The sequence below is a fragment of the Cnephaeus nilssonii genome (genome assembly GCF_951640355.1).
Source record: "Cnephaeus nilssonii genome assembly, chromosome: 8".
Classification (NCBI taxonomy): Eukaryota; Metazoa; Chordata; class Mammalia; order Chiroptera; family Vespertilionidae; genus Cnephaeus; species Cnephaeus nilssonii.
Genome location: NC_137079.1, coordinates 63,763,514 through 63,783,831, shown reverse-complemented (window position 1 = coordinate 63,783,831; position 20,318 = coordinate 63,763,514). Strand labels below are relative to the sequence as shown.

General features: G+C 33.8%; 1 protein-coding gene across 2 annotated transcripts in view; it reads right to left on the bottom strand.

Moving 5' to 3' along the window:
• Positions 1–20,318, bottom strand: part of DACH1 (dachshund family transcription factor 1) — a gene marked incomplete at its 3' end in the record, with an annotated part of 435,140 nt that overhangs the window by 130,232 nt on the left and 284,590 nt on the right. For both annotated transcript variants that reach the window (XM_079778550.1, XM_079778549.1), the window contains exon 4: positions 7,280–7,452. In XM_079778550.1, the coding sequence (XP_079634676.1) occupies positions 7,280–7,452 (173 nt within the window). The remainder of the gene's footprint in view (positions 1–7,279; positions 7,453–20,318) is intronic.

The following is a 20,318-nucleotide window of genomic DNA, read 5'->3' as shown; positions in this document are numbered from 1 at the left end:
TCCAAGATTGAGTACCACTTATTTCATAACCTTTTATTTTTTCAGTTCTGGGAACATTGTCAATAAACAGATATGCCGAGGCTTAACTTTTGAGGAGCACGACAAACAAATGAAAATAAGAAGAAAAAAATGGCCAAGCTCTTATCCAAAATTCATGCACAGAATGATCTCCCATTATATATTTTATGGAATAAACAATAATCTGTGAAGTAAGAAACTTCATGAAAAAAGATTTGCAAGACAAAACAATAGTATAACCAAAAAAGGAAACAACTATATTCTACTCTCAAAAGTTGCAATGCATATTAGAATCTGTTGTAAAGATAACTTCTTGAACTTTAGAGGCTTTTGGACAGGTCAAAATGTGTGGATTTGTTTCTATAAAGGATAATTAATTAAAACCTCCCAAAGAACATATGTGTTATCAATATTATGCTATAATACTAGCTCTTTCACTTAATTTATCAGAGGTTAAGAATTAAATGCTGTATTTTCTTCAAATTGTGAATTTGGCTGTTATGTAGGTAAATGTGAACATCATACAATGTATTTTTCTACCCACGTCATATAGCATTGCACTTGAAAGACTGAAAATGAGTAAAAGTCAGAGGTGGAACAGGAAATATGGAAAGATGGAGACACATACATACACCCCAAATGCTAAAAATTTAGAATTAACTTGTTCAAGGAAATTTATGGATTTATAAAAACTATAGTGGAAACTCTTTTATAGTCTGTATTAAGGTATTAAAAAGCTATCCTATCCTATATAATAAAAGCCTAATATGCAAATTGACTGAACAGCGGAATGATCAGTGGAACGACCAGTCTCATAACTGGTCTCTATGATGCGCACTGACCACCAGGGGGCAGATGCTCAATGCAGGAGCTGCCCACAGCCCACAGGCCCCAGGCCAGCCAAGGTGGGTGCCAGTGGGGGCCCCTGATTGCCCCGCCGGTTGCCCCACTGATTGGCCCTGATTGTCGGCCAGGCCTAGGGACCTTACCCGTGCACAACTTTCATGCACTGCGCCTGTAGTATATAGATAACTGTATACATGACCAGAGATATTCTATAAATAATCTAACCTTGATATCTGGAAATTCTAATAAAGAGGACAACTAAAACTAATACAAAATAATATTAAATATAAACTGTAATTGAAAAAACTAAATAATGTAAAAAGTATATAAAATAAACAAAACTAGAAGATATAAGTTTGTCTGTTCTTTAAAACTAATTTCTAATACATCTAACTCAACACTTGGATTATATAGAAACACCTGGCATGTATTCAAGAAAGAACATTGCCATGCTTTTATATAAACACAATTTTCTAATCCTGGCTGGGTGGCACAGCACAGTTAGTTGGAGTGTTGTCTCATACACCAAAAGGCTGTAGGTTTGATTCCCAGTCAGGGCACATACCTAGGTTGTGGGTTTGATCCTCAGTTGGGAATATATTGGAGGCAACAAATCAAAGTGTCTCACATCAATGTTTCTCTCTCTCCTTTCCTTTCCCTAAACATATATTCAGGTGAGGATTAAAAAATAAATGAAATAAAATTTAAAAAGTAAAAATAAATTAAATTTTCTAAATTAACTTTCCCATTTTCTTCAATAGGTCACCCACAGAAATATTTATTCATAAATCCATTTTAATATTTATCTTAATGATTATGTAAGTGATCATAATTGCAGTGTTTAAGGTTTGGCTGAATAGACATAAAGTGCAATCTGGAAATAAATCTATCCCTCTAAAATCATTTTGCAAGTCTGAGTTTCCTGTCCTAATAGATTTCATAGTAGTGCTAATGGAAAACATGAGAAACTGATTTTTTCCTGAGTATTTAACTCATAAAATACTTAAATGTTTAATGCATAACACTCTAGAAACAATGTTTACACCATTAAAAACAATTATATTTTTTTATTTTTTCCACATAAGTATAAAAGTATTTTATTAGTCAATATATTTCATTGTCAAAGTTTACTCTGATAATTCTTTTAATTTATGCATTATTCACTCTCATATTTACAGACAAAATACTCTAAAGATCACAATAATTAAAAAAATAAACTAGATTAAAATGTTAATGTAAAATACGCTATAAGGCATAATTTTAGGCTTAGAGAATATGTGAAATTGCAATATTTAATTTAGCTTTAGCTTATTTTTCCTTTATATGTTTTATCTATGAACAAAGGATACACGGACAATACTTAATACTTTTGTTGCAAGAAAATATTTTAATTTATGCAAATTTTTATTATTTAAAAGCTTAAGTATTCAATTGAAACTTTCTATAAATCGAGATACAACATATTCAGTCATTTCACTTAATGTATAATTTCAATCTTTAGAACATGATGTATGTTCTTTGAAGAATTTCATTAAAGTAAAATCCATTGAGGAAGTATAATTTTAATACATTGTTGTACAATAAATTAATTTATTTCAACAGCTTAATTCTTTTATCATATTTATATGCTTTCCTTTCCTGAGTTTGCTATGAGATGGAGAATAAGGGAGACATTAAAGAATTGCTTAGGAGAGAATCTCAAAATGATTACCAAAACAAAACAGATAATGAGTTTTATTCAGACATAAGAAAGAAGCAGTTCAATGTCTGTAGGGAAACTACGTAAACTGGTAATGTCATTTCATTTGTGTAATAACCTTTAACCTCCAAGATGGGACTGAAGTAGGACAAAGAGGAAGAATATTTAATTTAATACTTCAACACACTGTTTTATAGTCTTGCATCATAAATCCACCAATCAATAAAGCACAATCTTTTTCAACGTTCCATCTTTATAAAACAAGCCACAATAATAAATGAAAATTTAAGAGGAATACTCTCTCACTGTAAGAAAAAAAGAGGTCATACTAATAAACTAATGCTAACGGAATAACAATAAAGGAAAAGCTGCATTTATTGCCTCTGGGTAGAATAAGAAGTATTGGTCTCTAGGATAATTCAGAATCAAAGGTTGAATTCAAAAAGATGTATTATAAAATAAAAAGTATAAAATGTTCAGTATTATATTCATGTGATTAACTAAACATTTAAAAAATTGCATTGTCTATTTGCCTCCTATTCACCACAAAATGCATTATATTTTATCAGCTTAAAATATTTTCTTAGAGTAAGTCTAAACACAGCTCATTTCCCTAAAGTATTATTTTCATTTAGCTTTACTTTATGTCTTTCACTTTTTAATTATTTTCATTTTCATCTATCAGTTAAAGATTCTGTCACTAAATATGCTATAAATGTGGGGAGAAGATATTTCTATCATTAAATGCTCTCTTGATATAACTCTTAACTTACAAAATTGAAGTTGACCAGCACTTTGCATAACCTAAACTCCTGAAGTTTAACACAACTCAGACTTAGGTCAAAAAATATAGACTGGATACTTAATATGCTCCAGTGTCCTAGGTTCTGCCTATGTATAAGTAAACAAAACTGAGAAAATTCCTGTCCCCCATGCAGCATGTATCATAAACTAGTATATGTTGTTAATTAAGTCCAGAATCATACACACTGATTAAGTGTGGCATCCAAATTCCTTGTTCCGGAAAAATAAACAGAGAAGACAAATGGTAGAATTGGGATTCTGGATTTAGGAAAATGTTAAAAAGACTTCTCGATGACATAGTAAATGATGTTAATACACTTGCATCTGGTACAGGCTCAGGCAGCCACCATTGAAACTCCATGACTCAAAACTCTAAACTGTTGCTTCAAGAGACATTTACATAGCCCTTTGTATTTGTTTTGATGATGACACTCAAGAAATGCTCAGTTTTGCTCAATGTAAAAATGGTAGGACCCATAAGTATAATCATAACCAACTTAATTTTATTCTCCTATTATCTCTTCAAACTTATTCAACAGTGGTAAGAGACAATATTTTCCACAGGCCACCTCAAAAATTTCTCAGATTACTATTTGGCAATATAATGAGTACAGTTACTTTACCCAGTAACATACAGTTTTGACTCAAATTATAATGCATCGTTACGTAATAATAAACACTAGCATCTTAATTAAAATAAGACTTTTCCTTTACAACACTGAAGGAAGGGAGCATAGAGGGTGGAAAGCAAGGAGGACAAGGTAAGTTCTGACTTGGCCAATGCTGCCATTATTTGGCATCACTCTCTCTGGGCACAGCTAATGTTTGAAGCCAACTTTTTATCTAGTGAAGGCACTGTGCTTGTTCTTAGAGGCCACCACCAATAAATCAAATTGGAGTCTAAGTTCCTCTGCCCCTGAATTTTCTACATAGTGATAACTGGATGCTTGATTCAAGTGGATTTGGGGGCAAGACTATTTAATGATGGTTTCCATCAGAAGCACATCATGTCTGCTTAATTGCATTTTATGATGCCAGCCACCACCGATGGTCATGGGCTAGACTCACCACTTCATTAGGACTTACAATTTGGTTATACTCTTAATATGTCATTCCTTACTCACTTATTTGTTAGAAGATACACACAAACAGAAATTTCCCTAGAAAATTATTTGGTGATCCTGAGATACAGTTTATATGGGAAACGCTTGACTCCACCACCCTCTATGTAAACCTTTATCTGTCCTTTAAAGAATCAATTCCCTACAATTCTCCAAAGGTGAACAAGGAGTTTACATTTTAGTACTGTTACAAGCTCATGGATTTAAATGTATGAGATCTGTTTGAATACAGAGATGTACGGTATCCCTAGTGGTGGTTGTGTTTTAATACTTCCTTTTCCTTGCTATTGTCCTTTTTCCATATTTAATATCAATACTCAAACATTAAAATAAAACACATTAACTATTTTTCTAAATCCAAGTATAAATTATATGACATCTATTTTCATGAGAGAAACAGTTATGTCTAAAAGTAATGCACATATCTAGAGTTATTTATGGTTTCCCCAAAATAAACTCTTCTGTATCTAAGAAAAACATGAGACATGTGACATTGCTCTAATATTTTAATCTACTTGGGAAATCAGGTCACTCTGGTTCTAGCTTTTATAATCGTTAAACATTTTAAACTTCATGCACGTAAAGCCCTATTTACTAATGTAGCATCTTAAGGACCTGCTTTGAAGGAAAGTATTAGAGAATGAAAAATTTATTCTTTGTATTGTTTACTAGTTTTTTTTCAAGGTTTAATTCTTTAAATGAGAATGGCATAACGTTTTATGTTTCTCTCACACACAATACTAGCTAACGCGTGCGCGTGCACACACACACACACACACACACACACACACACCCCAGGTCACCAAAGAAAATTAACAAATTTAAATCACATTTCCTAGTCTTAGAAAACCTTATAATGTGGTGTAAATATATGTTTATTCAATAATGTAGAATAAAAAATCTTCCTCCAGAATCCATGTTTTAAACCCCTAAAATATACTCTTTCTTTTTTTAAATTTTCAATTATTTTTCCACAAGAATCTTTTTTTTGAAGTCCTTTTGATATCATTGTGAATTTATTAAATAAAAAGTGAAAAAATATTGATTCATTCTGGGGGATTTGGGGTTACTTGATGAATTATACCCAAAGAGAATCAATTAGTAGAACATTTCATCCTATTAGGAATTCTCTAATGACAAGAAGAATTGATTTCTTGATTTATACTGTTTATTTTCCTCAGTGATTTAAGGCAATACAAGTAATACATCCTTTTATAATGTGGAAATGATACAAAGATCATATAAATAGATAATATGATAATTTAGAGTTTTAATATTTAAAAGTATCTAAAAAACCTAAATCAATGGACTGGAAAAGAAACAATATGAATAAATGCAAATTCTTAATACAAGTAAAAGATGTAGAATTGGCCTAGAATTTCATGTCAGAAAGGCATGACATTTACTGAGTCACAAATTCAACTAGCAAAACAGTTTTATGAATTATGATTACATTTATATGCTCTGATCCAAATTGAGGTTTATGCCAGTACTGGTGTCTCTCTACTGTCCAGTTCACTTCTAGAATTTCAACAATGTTATATGGGAAGGGTTGGGGAGGAGGTGGGTAATTTTTTTTTAATGGTCAACCAAAAAGCTTGATGAAAAATGGTCAGAAAAAAACAGATTATTTGGTCTAGAGGAAAGAAACACTACAGGTGACTTATACAGTGAGATGTTTAGAACACAGGAGAATTCATAGATATTTTCCTTCCAAAAAATATAACAAAGTTAAGTTAGAAACTATGGAGATGAAAATTTTAATTTGATTCAGGAATACCTCCCTCATTCTTATATTTGCTAAAGATATAAGAGGTCTTCTACAAAGGCTCAGTTATATAAAAATGGATAAGGAGGATACAGGAGTTATTTATCCACCATGGGGGAAGCTCAATTATATAACATCTAATATTCCAAGCTTATGTCTTCATGTTCCATGAATGTTAAGTAATAAAGATATATGGGTCTCACAGATACATAATAGACTACTACAGAGCTTATAATAATTGAATAATTTAATGTATTCTTATAGATAGTGACTACTAGCTGTTTAAATTAGAATTAATATTTTCTAAACAGTATATGTTCATTTCCTCCTTAGAATTATTTCACAAAAATATTTCCTGTAGTCCAAAACAATCAGCCAGAGAAAGTTTAAATTTAATATTTGGTAAATTTCATGATGAAAGTTTACTTTGAAAAGCAAATAACAATGTTATAGAGGCACTGTGTTCATCTAAATAATCTTCTTTTGTTCAGTACTTTCAATTTTTTTTTTTCCATTGCCAAATCCTATAGCTGGATAGTGTTTGAGAGATGAGTTTAAGCTGCCACAACCTAAGGCTCACATGGGTTTGCGTTCACCAGAGCTCTACTGCAAGGATCACAGCTAGTAAGTGGCAGAGCCATAATTTAATACTCTGGTCTTCTGAAAACAAATCACTATTTTCCATATATTAAGATTCATAACACCACAAACACACACATGCATGATGCATGCATGCACACACACAACCAGACATATAAGCACACACAAAATTTAAACATATCATTTAATGTCCTATGTTTCTCCTTTAATAGATATAGTAGAGAACTTGAAATTAGCCTAGCCTGCCTAAATCTTGTACCCCTGGTTCTAATTACTACAAGTTATTTTTTTTTTTCATAATCTACTCACTATCATTTAACTTTCTGAAGTTAGAATTACTGTGGAATAGAAAAACAGATTAAGAGACAGTGGCTTAAGATGATGTTTGGTGTCAGCCAAAACAATCCTGTGAGAAACAATTACCTTAATAACAGATGTCTCCACTCTGGATGGGGGACTCTGAACTTGCGCTGCTGCCGCCATATTTGCAATGGTGCTGAGATGGTTCATCTGGCTCATTGCCATGGTGACAGATGCTGGAGGTAGGCTGACAGGAATTAGAGGGTGGGGCATCATCATAAAAGGAAGTTCCAGTCCTATAAAAAATACACATATATCATCATTGCTCTGGTCAAATAAAACTATGAAACATGGCATATACCAGTTATTAAAATGGTTAAAAACATACATCGTTGAAAATTGAACCATTCAATAATGTCCTAATAATGACAGTCAAATGAGAAATATTGGTCCTCTTTGTATGCAACAAAACCCGCTTGTCACTCAGGGAAATTAGGCTTACAGCTAACTAGTTTGATGCCATGTTTTATCACATCACCACTCTTCATGTGTGTAGTACAAAAATGGTCACTTCTTTGCCAAATTATTCTTCTGACCAGCCTAATTCTTGCTTAAAATACTAGGGTTTCCTTTAACTTATCACAATTAGTTTTCTAATGTAGTATGTTTCTATTATGTCCTATATCTTTTTTTCTTTGCAACTACCATTTTTAGTGCTAAAAAATGCCATCATACCAGTTGGCAGAAGGTGGCCCTGCTGAAGTTGGTGGAGAGGATGACCAACTGGAAGGCTATGCGCCCGTGGCATGCAGGGGTGGGTAACAGAAGCCTGAGATCCCTGGTGTGGGGAAGAGTACAGTGTCTCCTTACCCAGAGAACCATCATTTCTGCCTGTGGGGAATGAATATAAATTATTTGGATACAATATTATTCCAAATCTTCTAATGACTAACTTGAAACGAGGTCTTAAAAATAATATTCCATTTTGGAGATTGGCTAAGTGATTTCTTAGGAAATAAGCTAATTCCCCCTAAACCTTGTTTTCTTTCTGTTTTTCTAGTTCTTAGATAATTTCTCAATTAAAAAAAAAATTCTACAGCAGTTAGGCTATTTGCAGAGTCTAATCCTGTTCAATTAATGATCTTAATATAAAATGGGCTCTATTTTTTTAATATATTTTATTGCTTTTTACAGAGAGGAAGAGAGAGGGATAGAGAGTTAGAAACATCGATGAGAAACATCGATCAGCTGCCTCTTGCACACCCCCTACTGGGGATGTGCCCGCAACCAAGGTACATGCCCTTGACCGGAATCGAACCTGAGACCCTTGCGTCCGCAGGCAGACGCTCTATCCACTGAGCCAAACCGGTTTTGGCAAAATGGGCTCTATTATATGCCTAAAGAATTCATTACTTCCTTGATATGAAGCACACTGATACTTATAGAATGCAAAGGCATCCTTGTAAACAATATCTTAGTTTCCATTCAGAGTTAAAGTTCCTCACTTAATTCCACAGCAAATCCTAAACATGGAACCATTAAATGCCCAGCCTTGTTAGACATAGTGGAGAGAACTCAAAAGACTGTTTTACAAAAGAAAATAATGTCAAAGCAATAAATTAAATATATTTGAATTAATAGATACATCATTTGTTTTCAACTTCAGAGAAATAAAAGTTTATTACTGTGTTAATATCAGTGCCAAAGTCAAAACACTACATTCAAGGGCTCGCATTTCAGTATTGGTGACCACGTCATTTAAATTTTGATGTCACCAAATTAAATTATTTTAACACTAATTTATTGCTTAACTGAATCTGTCGAATATATGAACTACCCACTTAAAAATGTTTTGTAATATCCCTGTCAGCTTATGAGATTTCCTTTCTTAAAAAAAAGATACCATATTTTTATGTAATATGCTTAGAAACTGCAAAGTTGGTAAAGCTCCAATTTAAATGCTTTAGCTCTATTAAAAGCTTCCTTGTAAAATCTCTACGACACAGTTTTTAATGAAGAATACTTAGTTACTGCCATGATTTTTTTCCATTTACTTCATGAAGACAGTTAAGGTTCAATATAAATTCAAACTCATTAGCTCAATACTGTCTGGATCTTAGAGTAAATTGTTCAGAAGTGGATAATGAAAACTCAATTCAAATTCTTCAGCAATCAAACAAAGCAATTTTATTAAACAATGAAAAGAATCAATTAAATGTATATCATTATTATCTTTATTATTTTATAAGAAACCATGACAGCTTTTGGCATAAAAATAAGTTTATAGCTTCTTACAAAAATGACTCATATAAAAGAATTCTTCCAGTTTACTCTTATTCTGTGATGTAAATGTTTACTTTTATATTCACAAATTTATGTACCTTATTTCTCTACTCATGACTTATTTGATATTTATATCAAGGTCCTAATCAAATGTGCACAATCTATAAATATGTGAATTTTTCAAATATATGATGTCAGGAGAATATTCAGTGACAAAACATTTTAAACATTTCCACATTATATTGCCATTATGAAAGCATATGCAATTTTTTTTCATTGCATGAAGAAATGATGTTTTTATGTTATCAATTAATACAAGAAATGGGGCATACTCACTATTTGGATATAGAAGCAATACTGCAATAGATCTTATTTGAACATGAGAACTGCATTGGAAATATATGATTAATAGTTAATTTTCTCTAATGTTATATTTCATTTAAAATATCCAACAATGCAAGGATTATATTTTTATAATAGATTGATTATTTGAGGATAATTAATATATGGAGTAGAGAATGATATCCATATCTATTATTTTAGATTCAGTTTAAGTTCTGTTTATAACTATTATCTACTGTTTTTCTGTTTACTTGAACTAATTTATTTTTTATTTGAATTCTGATCGCCAGTTAATAAATGGGAAAAGTCATTTTTTCAAATATATTTTAATTTCACTCATATATCAATAGAAAAGCACTATAATTCTATTTATTCACATTATCAAGGTGTAAAACATTAAGCTAATATTCTGATTAAATCATCTGGAAAACAGGGTATAGGCAAAATACTATCTGTTTTCACATCTATTTTGCATCGTAGGACATCAGGCCCTTGTGTAAGGATAAATATTAATCATCTATATATAAATTTTCCATAGCAAGTTTATAACACTAGATGGAATTTTCCCACTACATAAAATGCTGCTAGACATCTCTACCAATCATCATTTGTTAAATACACATGATGTTAGCTCATTTAGGTAATAAATAGAGCAAACAATTAAGAAACTAAGTCTGATGAAAAATATACAATATGTAACTAAGTCAGCTGTAAGTGATTTCTGCATTATTTATAACACCCATCTCCTCTATTAGCATGAATAAATAAGAATTAAAAGTAGGCCACTTCAGAACAAGACATGCCCACAGTTATTAAATGTATAACTTCAAGTGCTTAGGTTTAAGCCAATATATTTAGTGACATAAGCTATTATGCCTACATACAAACATACAGTAGATATATATACCTTTAAGATTAAGGTTTACTATTATGATCACATGAAAACTTGCAAGAGACAGAAGATTCAATATACAAGAAAGATTTCAATATTTGGTAAGGGGAGTTAGAGAGAAACAGAAAATAACTGACTCATTTCTCTTTGATTCTTGTAAAATCATGCTGTTTCTTTGACTTCACAGTGGAATAAAAAGACAAAGTTGAGGTAGCCCTAGTACGGCCTCAAAGAGCATGTACTATAACAGGGTGTTGGAGCATGTAATAAAAAAACTCATAAAATATAATAAAATATATAATGGTTTTGAACCCAAGAAAATGGTCATCAGCTCATGAAAAGATTCAGAGACTGCATCCCCCTCTCTGATTATGTAAACTATTAGCGTTTCCGTTGCAGAAAAAATCTTGCAATAGGGTTTCCTGCTGCACTCTACCCCGCCCTGCCTGCTCTCCTCCCTTGTCCCCCGCCCCGCGTTCTCCCCCAGCCCCCCTGCTTTTCTAACTTCTCCGCCAGCCCACTCTCCTTCCTTCTCCCCCGGCCCCACCTCCGCTCCTCCCTTCTCCCCCGGCCCCGCCCCTTCTCCCCCGGCCCCGCCTGCTCAACTTCCTTCTCCCCCCGCCCCGCCTGCTCAACTTCCTTCTCCCCCGGCCCCGCCTCTACTCCTCCCTTCTCCCCCGGCCCCGCCCCTTCTCCCCCGGCCCCGCCTGCTCAACTTCCTTCTCCTCCGGCCCCGCCTCCGCTCCCCCCCCCCCCCCGCTTGCTTGCTTCTCTGCAGCTTTGCTCCCTTCTGCAGCTCTTGGCTTCTTTCTACACTGTCTTGATATGCAAATTAGCTGCCATCTTTGTTGGGGTAATTTGCATATTTGTCCTGATTGGCTGGTGGGCGTGGCTTGGGCGTAGCGAAGGTGCAGTCAATTTGCATATTTGCCTATTATTAGATAGGATAATCAGATTTTAATGTTGAGGGGAGGACACTAAAGGGATATCTTATATCTAGTTCTACACACAGATTCAGAGGAGCACTGGAACAGTCTTAGCTAGGCACCTGCTTAAACAGATGTAGGCAGATGCACACTGCTGGGAGCAGAACATGACAGTCAGCTTCTATATGATGAAATTAACGAGTGTCAGCAGCAGCACCATGAGGGCAGCTACTAATGCTGTGCCATGATTTTTGGTGGGGTGATATTAACACATGTAGAGTCTTGCAGCAACCAGATGTAAGTGGGTATATGAATGCAAGAGAGAAAATTATAATTAAGACCAACTACCAATTTGGTCTCTAGCTAAAAAGTCCCAATTATGCATTTACGTTATCTGAAAAAATTTACTTACCCTGCCTAATTACACTGACATCATAGCAGCACAATTCACAATAGCTAAGATTTGGAAACAGCCTAAGTGCCCATCAGCAGATGAGTGAATTTAAAAACTGTGGTACATCTACACAATGGAATACTATACTGCTATAAAAAAGAAGGAACTCCTACCGCCCGCAACAGCATGGTTGGATCTCGAGAGCATTATGCTAAGTGAAATAAGCCAGTTAGAGAAAGATAAATATCACATGATCTCACTCATTTGTGGAATATAATGAACAACATAAACTGATGAACAAAAATAGAGACAGAGAAGCATCAAACAGACCATCAAACCTCAGAGGGAAGTAAGGGGAGGGGGTGGGGAGAGAGGTAGAGATCAACCAAAAGGCTTGCATGCATGCATATAAGTATAACCAATGGACATAGACACAAAGGGGATAAGGGCATGTGCTGGGGGGGGGGGGGGACAATGGGGAGAAAAGGAGATATATGTAATACCTTGAAAAAAAAAAAGAACGTATCAATAAGCACATGTTCAAATATATGGGACTTATGTCCAAAAAGTGATCTCATGGGCTTAGTTTTCCTTTCATGTAAAAGATGTGTGTTCCTCAGTGACAAACGTGGTGATCTTAAATTTAGTTTAACTGAATTCAAGCTGTAAGGACTATGTATGGGAGATTCTCTCTCCCTTAAACCCACAGCACCCAACATTAAAACATGGTTATAGGTTCTGAGAAAGCAAAAAACCTGATATACTATTTCTGTTTTTTTTTTATTATTATTATTATCTCGGAGCATTTTCCTTGGCTTGCCTCCAATTCATATTTTTTGTTGTATTTTATGATGCATATTTTACGGTGGGACAGGTTGTAAAGACAGTAAAGCCGTCACTGCTCTAAGGGTAACCAGATACTGAACAGTCAGAACTAATGGGTTACAAATATAAAATCGTGTTAATTTCCCTCTAATTATCACCTTTAAACATGCTCTGTCACGTTCCCTTTTCTGCCTCTTAATAACCTTGAGCAGATTTTGAGTATTCTAGTTAACATTTATCTCTGCCTCACCATCCCATCAACACTGGCCAGCACTACAGCCTAGCTTCGCATCTGTCCTCCTCCTCCACTGCTTCTACTGGGCAGTGACATAAAGGTCTCCTATCCAACCGGTTCCTGCTCAAGTCTTGCCTGTAAGGTCACTTCTATGGCTGTGCTTATGGGCCTTTGACATGTCTAAATGCTAAGTATCTCCTATTAAGTAATGTCTGGTCCCTTAAGGGAGGCTTTCCAAGGGAACCTCCTAACTGTACAAGTCCCTTTAGCTTCCTGATCTTCCTAAACTGCCATTGTCCCTTGATACTAGGCCTTCTCCTGGAGTGGGTCTGGTTGTCCTGATGATGTCCACTCTCCCTATCCTGACAAATTTTCTCCATTCCTTATCACCCTGCTCAAATATGTACAAAAAACAAAGCATCAGTTCACATCAAAGCAGAAATTCCAATATGAAATGAGGTGGAGACATGTGTGATCCTTGAGTGATTCTCTTGGAACTCCCTTTCCTTTACTTGGTGGTGAAAAGGACCTTCAAAAAAGGGATTCAGAGACGGAGAAACATCGATCAGATGCTCAAAGCTCAGAGGGAAGGTAGGGGAGGGTGGGGGTAAGGGGGGAAGATCAACCAAAAGACTTGTATGCATGCATATAAACATAACCAATGGACAGAGAGAGCAGGGGGGTGAGGGCAGGTACGGGAGTGGGGTGGGGGGGCAATGGGGGATATGGACACATATGTAATACCTTAATCAATAAAAAAATCAATTAAAAAAAAGGGATCACTAAGCCACAGCCCTCCCCATTAGGTGCTATCTCTTCACTATAATTATTTCTTTAAATCCTCTCTCCCTGCGGTCTTTCCCCTTCCAAATGGTAGGAGGATATTTGTGGAGTATCGAGTGATAGGATAGTAAAGCTGATTCAACTGCTATTAACAAATACCAATTCTATTTTATTTTTTACTTTCTTTAAAATGAGGAGTACCTGGTACCTTTTGTTCTTGTGTGGGACCATAGCCTAGTTAACAGAACCAAAGACAGATATGGCTGTATTACAAGTAAAATTTTAGTAACTGGTTCTTGTAAATAAACTCAAATAAAGGGAAAGAACGGTTGAAATGTCATTTTACAAATCAATTGAAACTTCAAATTATTGAGACAAAATTTCAAAGACAAAATGTTACCATGATTAAAAAAAATTAAGGAGTGATTAAATTTGGAGATAATCATTATTGAAAGAAAGATCACTTTATTTTTTTAAACACAATTTTTAGGTACAAAAGAAAAATGTTTTGGTTATGGATATTAATACTGTTTCTCTTTAATGAAAAAAATACAAGCAAACGTTGGGTATCTGTATGAGCAGCATCAATTAAAATCCTAGCCCAAGTGATTATATTTATTACTGAGTCCTAAGTGTATATAATGAGGCTTAGATTTCAAAAGAGAAGCCAGTACAGTATTACTTTATAAGACTTTTTGCTGGGATGCATGTAAAATAAACACAAAATTAAGTGATCTGTAAAAAATAAATGTCTTTTAAACAACCATACATTAGAATAGCAAAAGTATGTTCAAATATTATCATCCTTTATAGGTATGTTGACATGCAACTTATTTGTTCAGATTTTCCCACAGGCTGACCCTGATAAAGGAGGCAAATCTCAAAGGGACTAACGGTCACACCACTGCTTAGTGAGTGACACTGATAGACTCTGACGGGAACCTGACATTGTCAAGATGCGTTTACAGTGAAAATGATGGCGAGAGCAGGCATTTACTCCACACCATTGGAGACCACTTAGAAGGATGTCAATGGCATTTTAACAATGGAAACAAGACTACTAAGTAAAAGTAAATACTAGTCACAGGTGCTACAGATGTTCAGCTGTTATTTCAGCGGTGGGAGGGAATAAACAAGTTACTATCTTTTAGAGGATTAACTTCACCCTAATGAAATGTCAGCAGTAATACCAGTACTTTGCATAAATAGGAGAAACAGCCTTCTCATGAGTTACTGTAATGTAATCTTTAAAGCTGTTTCTGGAGAACCATCTGAGCTCGGTGGATCCAAGGTAACACACATAAACACTGAAATCTTCCGGCTCAATTTCATCAAATTGCTTTATTTTAAAATAAGGGAAAAGCTATGTTTAAAGGTACAATTAATTAGGGGCAGAATTTAAAATATCCCATTTAAGTACTCTGTTTTAACAAAAGAAAAGAAAAAACAACAACCCTCAAATGGTTCCTAATTGGTTTAGGTGATACCAGAGTCTAACTTGGTATTAGGCTATTTCCAGAGTCTAAAATTTATACATGCACACATACCATGTTTGGTTTAGAAGTGCTGGGGAAAAACAGAACTGGTTAGATGTCATATATCCAAACCTGCTTAGCTTAGATTCTGTTATTAATTCATTTTTGTCTTAGAGAGAAAGAACAAGATTGTCATGAGTTACAATAAATATGAGTCATTTAGGAAAACATGTTGTTTACTCCAAAATAATTAGACATATTTGTTTGGCTACCTATCATTAACTAAACCATACTCTCTGCTACCTGAGTGTTAAATATTTAATTAGGAATTTCAAACTCTTGTCATACAAGGGTCTTTTTTATTTTATCTGTGAATATAAATATATTTTGATATATTTTGTTTTATACATAATGCTAATACTATAGTACTGGAGCTATTAGTGTCTGGGACTCATCTGCACCATCATAATAGTTAAATATCTTCACCAAGTTGAAATACTTCTATTGCCTTACATACTCCACCATGTTGTTGAGAGTAATGTAAGTTAACATGCTGCACAAAATGACACCAAAATATTGGAAATAAGAACTACTTATTTTTTAAAAATGTTGCTTGAATATTCTTTACCATGGCTAATGACTGCTGAACTAGGAAAAATAAGAAACAAATTATAAAATCAGAACTGAAGTTCAAGTCACTAATGTCAGATGGAATACATAAAAGATCCTTCAAGAACAGGTAGATATTACTAAAAATATTTATCCTAAGAATCTTTGAAGAATCATGGAAAACCAAAACAGCATTAGGAAACTTAAGATAGGCAATGGCTTCCATTTTAAATGGCCTTGATTTTGAACTCATAAATATTATTTGATGGAGTTAATATATACAGAATGCAATGCTTTATGCATTTTCTTTATGTCATATCAAATCTCTGACAGTTTTGATGCAACTTAAAATAAAAAGAAGGACCATCATTATAAAGATAAAAGGTTAAATACTTTTTGTGGAGAAGACGGAGATAATTATATCAGAAAACACTTGGCTTTTTGATGCTGCTGTTTGCTTTGAACTCATTAGCACCATGCTCAGAGTGTGAACCAGGTAAAACAGAGCCTCAAAACAAAACATAGCAAAACAAATTACAGACTTAGACTGGGAAATAGCTGCATAGGACTCAGTATAAAGAAAGAAATAGTAGCCAGACTAATTTGTTTTGACTAAATGTTGGAGTGTTTTGTTGATATGGACTATAATATCATTGTAAACAAGAGCCAAATGTTTCTATTGAGTTGAAATGATGACATTCCAATAGGTTGGTTAATTTCCACAGCTAAAGTATAGTGCTATTATGGACAGGGTAGAAATACCAATACTAGAAACATATTTAAGCTTTCCAACCTAAAATATATTTATAAAATCCTTCCAAATAAAGCAATTTGGTATAATGCATCCATGTTAACTTAACTGCATCTTTTAACCTTTTGCATTGCTAATGTCAATAAATTTCTACCTTCTTCCACTTTAACTCATCAAATTATTTTTCCATTAGGCAAACAAATGAACTGGAAATTCTCCTCTCTAAGGATAATGTCATTTCCCTATAGTTTTAGAATTACATTAAATAAAATCTCAAGTTAATATACTTTCTATACTGTTAGTACAGTAATAAATGTCCTGATATATAATATTAACAATTTTATGTTCATGTGTAATTGTTGCTCATGGTCAGCTGAAATCAGTTTTAACTTCTACTGTTTTAGACAACGTTTTTAGTTTTAAATTACTTATGTTGAAATCGAAAAATCTTCTCACTTGAGCCAAAATTGCTAGGGAATTTTCTGAAAAGCATAAAATACTCACATGTAGGATGACATACTCACAGGAGTTGTCTTAGTATTTCTCATATGTATGGATCTAGTGTTAAATTATCTTCTCCCTAATCCATGTTAGCTTCAACAAATGACATCACTAGCTAGCTATAGAAGTCAGAAATCTTGGAATCATCTTTATCTCCTCTCTCACTGTGTGACAGCAGTGTCCAATTCCTTTTTATGTCCTGTTGATTTTATCTATGTAATCTATCTCTACACCGTTTCTATATCTGCTGCTGTAATCAGGGCCAAGAAACATCATTACTCTTAAGTACAAATCTTACACTGTTTCTCTCCTGCTTAGAGGACTGCAATTGTTTCCCATTGCTATTAAGGGAAAGACCCAACATTTCTTGTCTTAATGTAAGCATCACGTGGGCAGGCTTATGTGCCTTCTGCTCCCATGGCATCCACAGCATTTAACAAATCAGGACTAACTCTCAGTCAATTCTTGAACTGAGAGCTGCAAACCCAGACCGATTCTGACATTCACATGTGGTACATTTCAAACATGATCATCTATAATCTTTGTTCTTCAGGAGCTTATAGTGTGAAAGAAAGATACAACGATATAGCATATATGCACACAAGTGCACACAATTTTATCAGATAGAATGAAAAATAGAGAAGTAAGGTAATAAGAAATATGTTTGATATTTTGGAAATAACCTTGGTAGAACTTAGTGATCATTTGGAAATAGAGATAAAGAGTAAAATGTGCCAATGATACATCTGATAAGGGGTTAATTTCCAAACTGTATAAGGAACTCATACAATTTAACAAAAGGAAGAAAAACATCCAATTTTAAAATGGGCAAAGGACCTAAATAAACACTTCTCCAAAGTGGACATACAAAAGGCCAAGAGAGATATGAAAAAATGTTCAAAGTCACTAATCATCTGAGAGATGCAACAACAACAATAAGGTATCACCTCACACCTGTCAGAATGGCTATCATCAACAAATCACCAATCTAGTGCTGGAGAGGATGTGGAGAAAAGGGAACCCTCGTGCACTGCTGGTGGGAATGCAGACTGGTGCAGCCACTGTGGAAAAGCATGGAGTTTCCTCAAAAAAAAATTAAACATGGATCTCTATTTGACCCAGTAATCCCACTTCTAGGAATATATCTTAAGAAACCTGAAACACCAATCAGAAAGAATATATGCACCCCTATGTTCATAGCAGCACAATAGCTAAGATTTGTAAACAGTCCAAGTGCCCAACAGCATATGTGTGGATTAAAACAAACAAACAAACAAACAAACAAAAAAACATGTGGTACATTTACACAATGGAATACTACATGGTAGTAAATAGAAGGATTGTGATCTTGGAATTCTGAATCCAAAATCCAAGCTTTAAATCACTTGTCTGAGGAAGATCAGATTTACTGATATATAAAATCAGCTCAATTTTGGACTTGTTGATTATGAGCTATTCCAGGAATAGTCATACAAAGATTGACAATACAAAGTTAGAAATATGGGACTTATATTTGGGAGAAAAGCTGATACCCAGTGAGTAAGATTTGGATATCTTTGACTTGTAAGTGTGATATTAAGCCATCATACTTGAAGAGGGTATAAAATGTACAAAGCTAATTCTTTTAAATTCATATTTCAACCGTAAGGTACAGAATAAGTTCCAAGTAAGCCAGGCTGAATGAATTTTAAAAAATGAAGAAGGCTGGGAAACTGAGCTGGCATAAACAAATATTGTTATATGACTTCTATAACAAATTCTTAGCACAAAAATGTATCGATGCACTTGTATAATATTCAAGCCTCTTGACTTCTAATCTATATTTTTCATAAGATAAGCAGCATGAACACCTGACAGATCTCGGGCTCCCAATACTGAAAGAATGATTCAAGAACATTATGATTGGATTTAAAACCTTAACAATACAACTACTATTTACAGTAAGTAGACAGCCTAAACAGAGACAAAAAAAAAAAAAAAAGACAAAACGAAGCATAGTTTAAAAAGATGCTGTTAGTATAACTTGCAATATGATAAGAAATGATAGTGTCCAGTAATTACAAGATCCTCCTTAAGAACTTTATGGAGAGAGGCAGCTTTAAATGTAGAGACTACATCACAAAGAACTCAGCACATTTGAAGGACCATTGAAATAATATTATATTAGAGTCATAGATTACATGCAGATGGCAGGCCTGTTGAAAGCTACTGTTTATTTGAAACCAAATCGTTCTTTCCATAGCTTCTATTATATGTAGTGAAAACGTACTATTCAAAGGCCTTTTCATCAGTTTTTTATGGGCAGACATGGCAAGAGATTTTCAAGGTCAAAATGACCACTAACATTTCAGTTGCTGGCAATGAAGAAAAATACTTAGAAGATTAGCAGTAATATGGATAATGTTATTTCTACATTTTTAACTCCAATTTGGGAGTTAAATATAACCACTCTCTTTTATCCCAAGAATGATTAGATACAATGTGTTGTTTTAGATTGGTATGGCAATGTGAATCAGAATAAGAAAAATGGCTACAGAGTATGTTTTAAAATGAGAATTTTTTTAACAATATCAACACCCTTAGGCCAATATAAAGTAAAATTTAAACATTATTACTCATTTTTTTATTTTAAAAATTATCTAGTGTAATTATTATAGCCGTAATGTGACCGATGAAGACTGTAAGGGAGAATGCAAACAATCTAAAGGCACACAATGATTCATTGTCAGAATGAAATACTAAACACACATTTTATGTTCATTGAAAAAACACAGGATAGTATTAGAGAAATCAATCATATTCATAAGTTTTATTCAACAAATTTTCCAAACATCAATGTTAAAAAGTGACATGCTTTTCTAAAAAATAAATAAATTATTTTTGTCAAGTCTCAAATAGTGCTTAGAAATAGGATTTCTTAAGGCTTGAACTTTTGAAAATAACATCTTTCCAAAGTATCTTTATCCATAATAAAGCTATTATATTTGAAATATTTCCAGTGTAAAAAGAACTCTACTTATTAAAAATAATTATCTTCTAGGGAGGAGTCCTTAATTATTTAACAGTAACTCCCCATCATATTGTAAACAAAACTCTTTGTAATAAAAATATTTATTATTACCTGCTATTTTCTCTTTTGATCACAA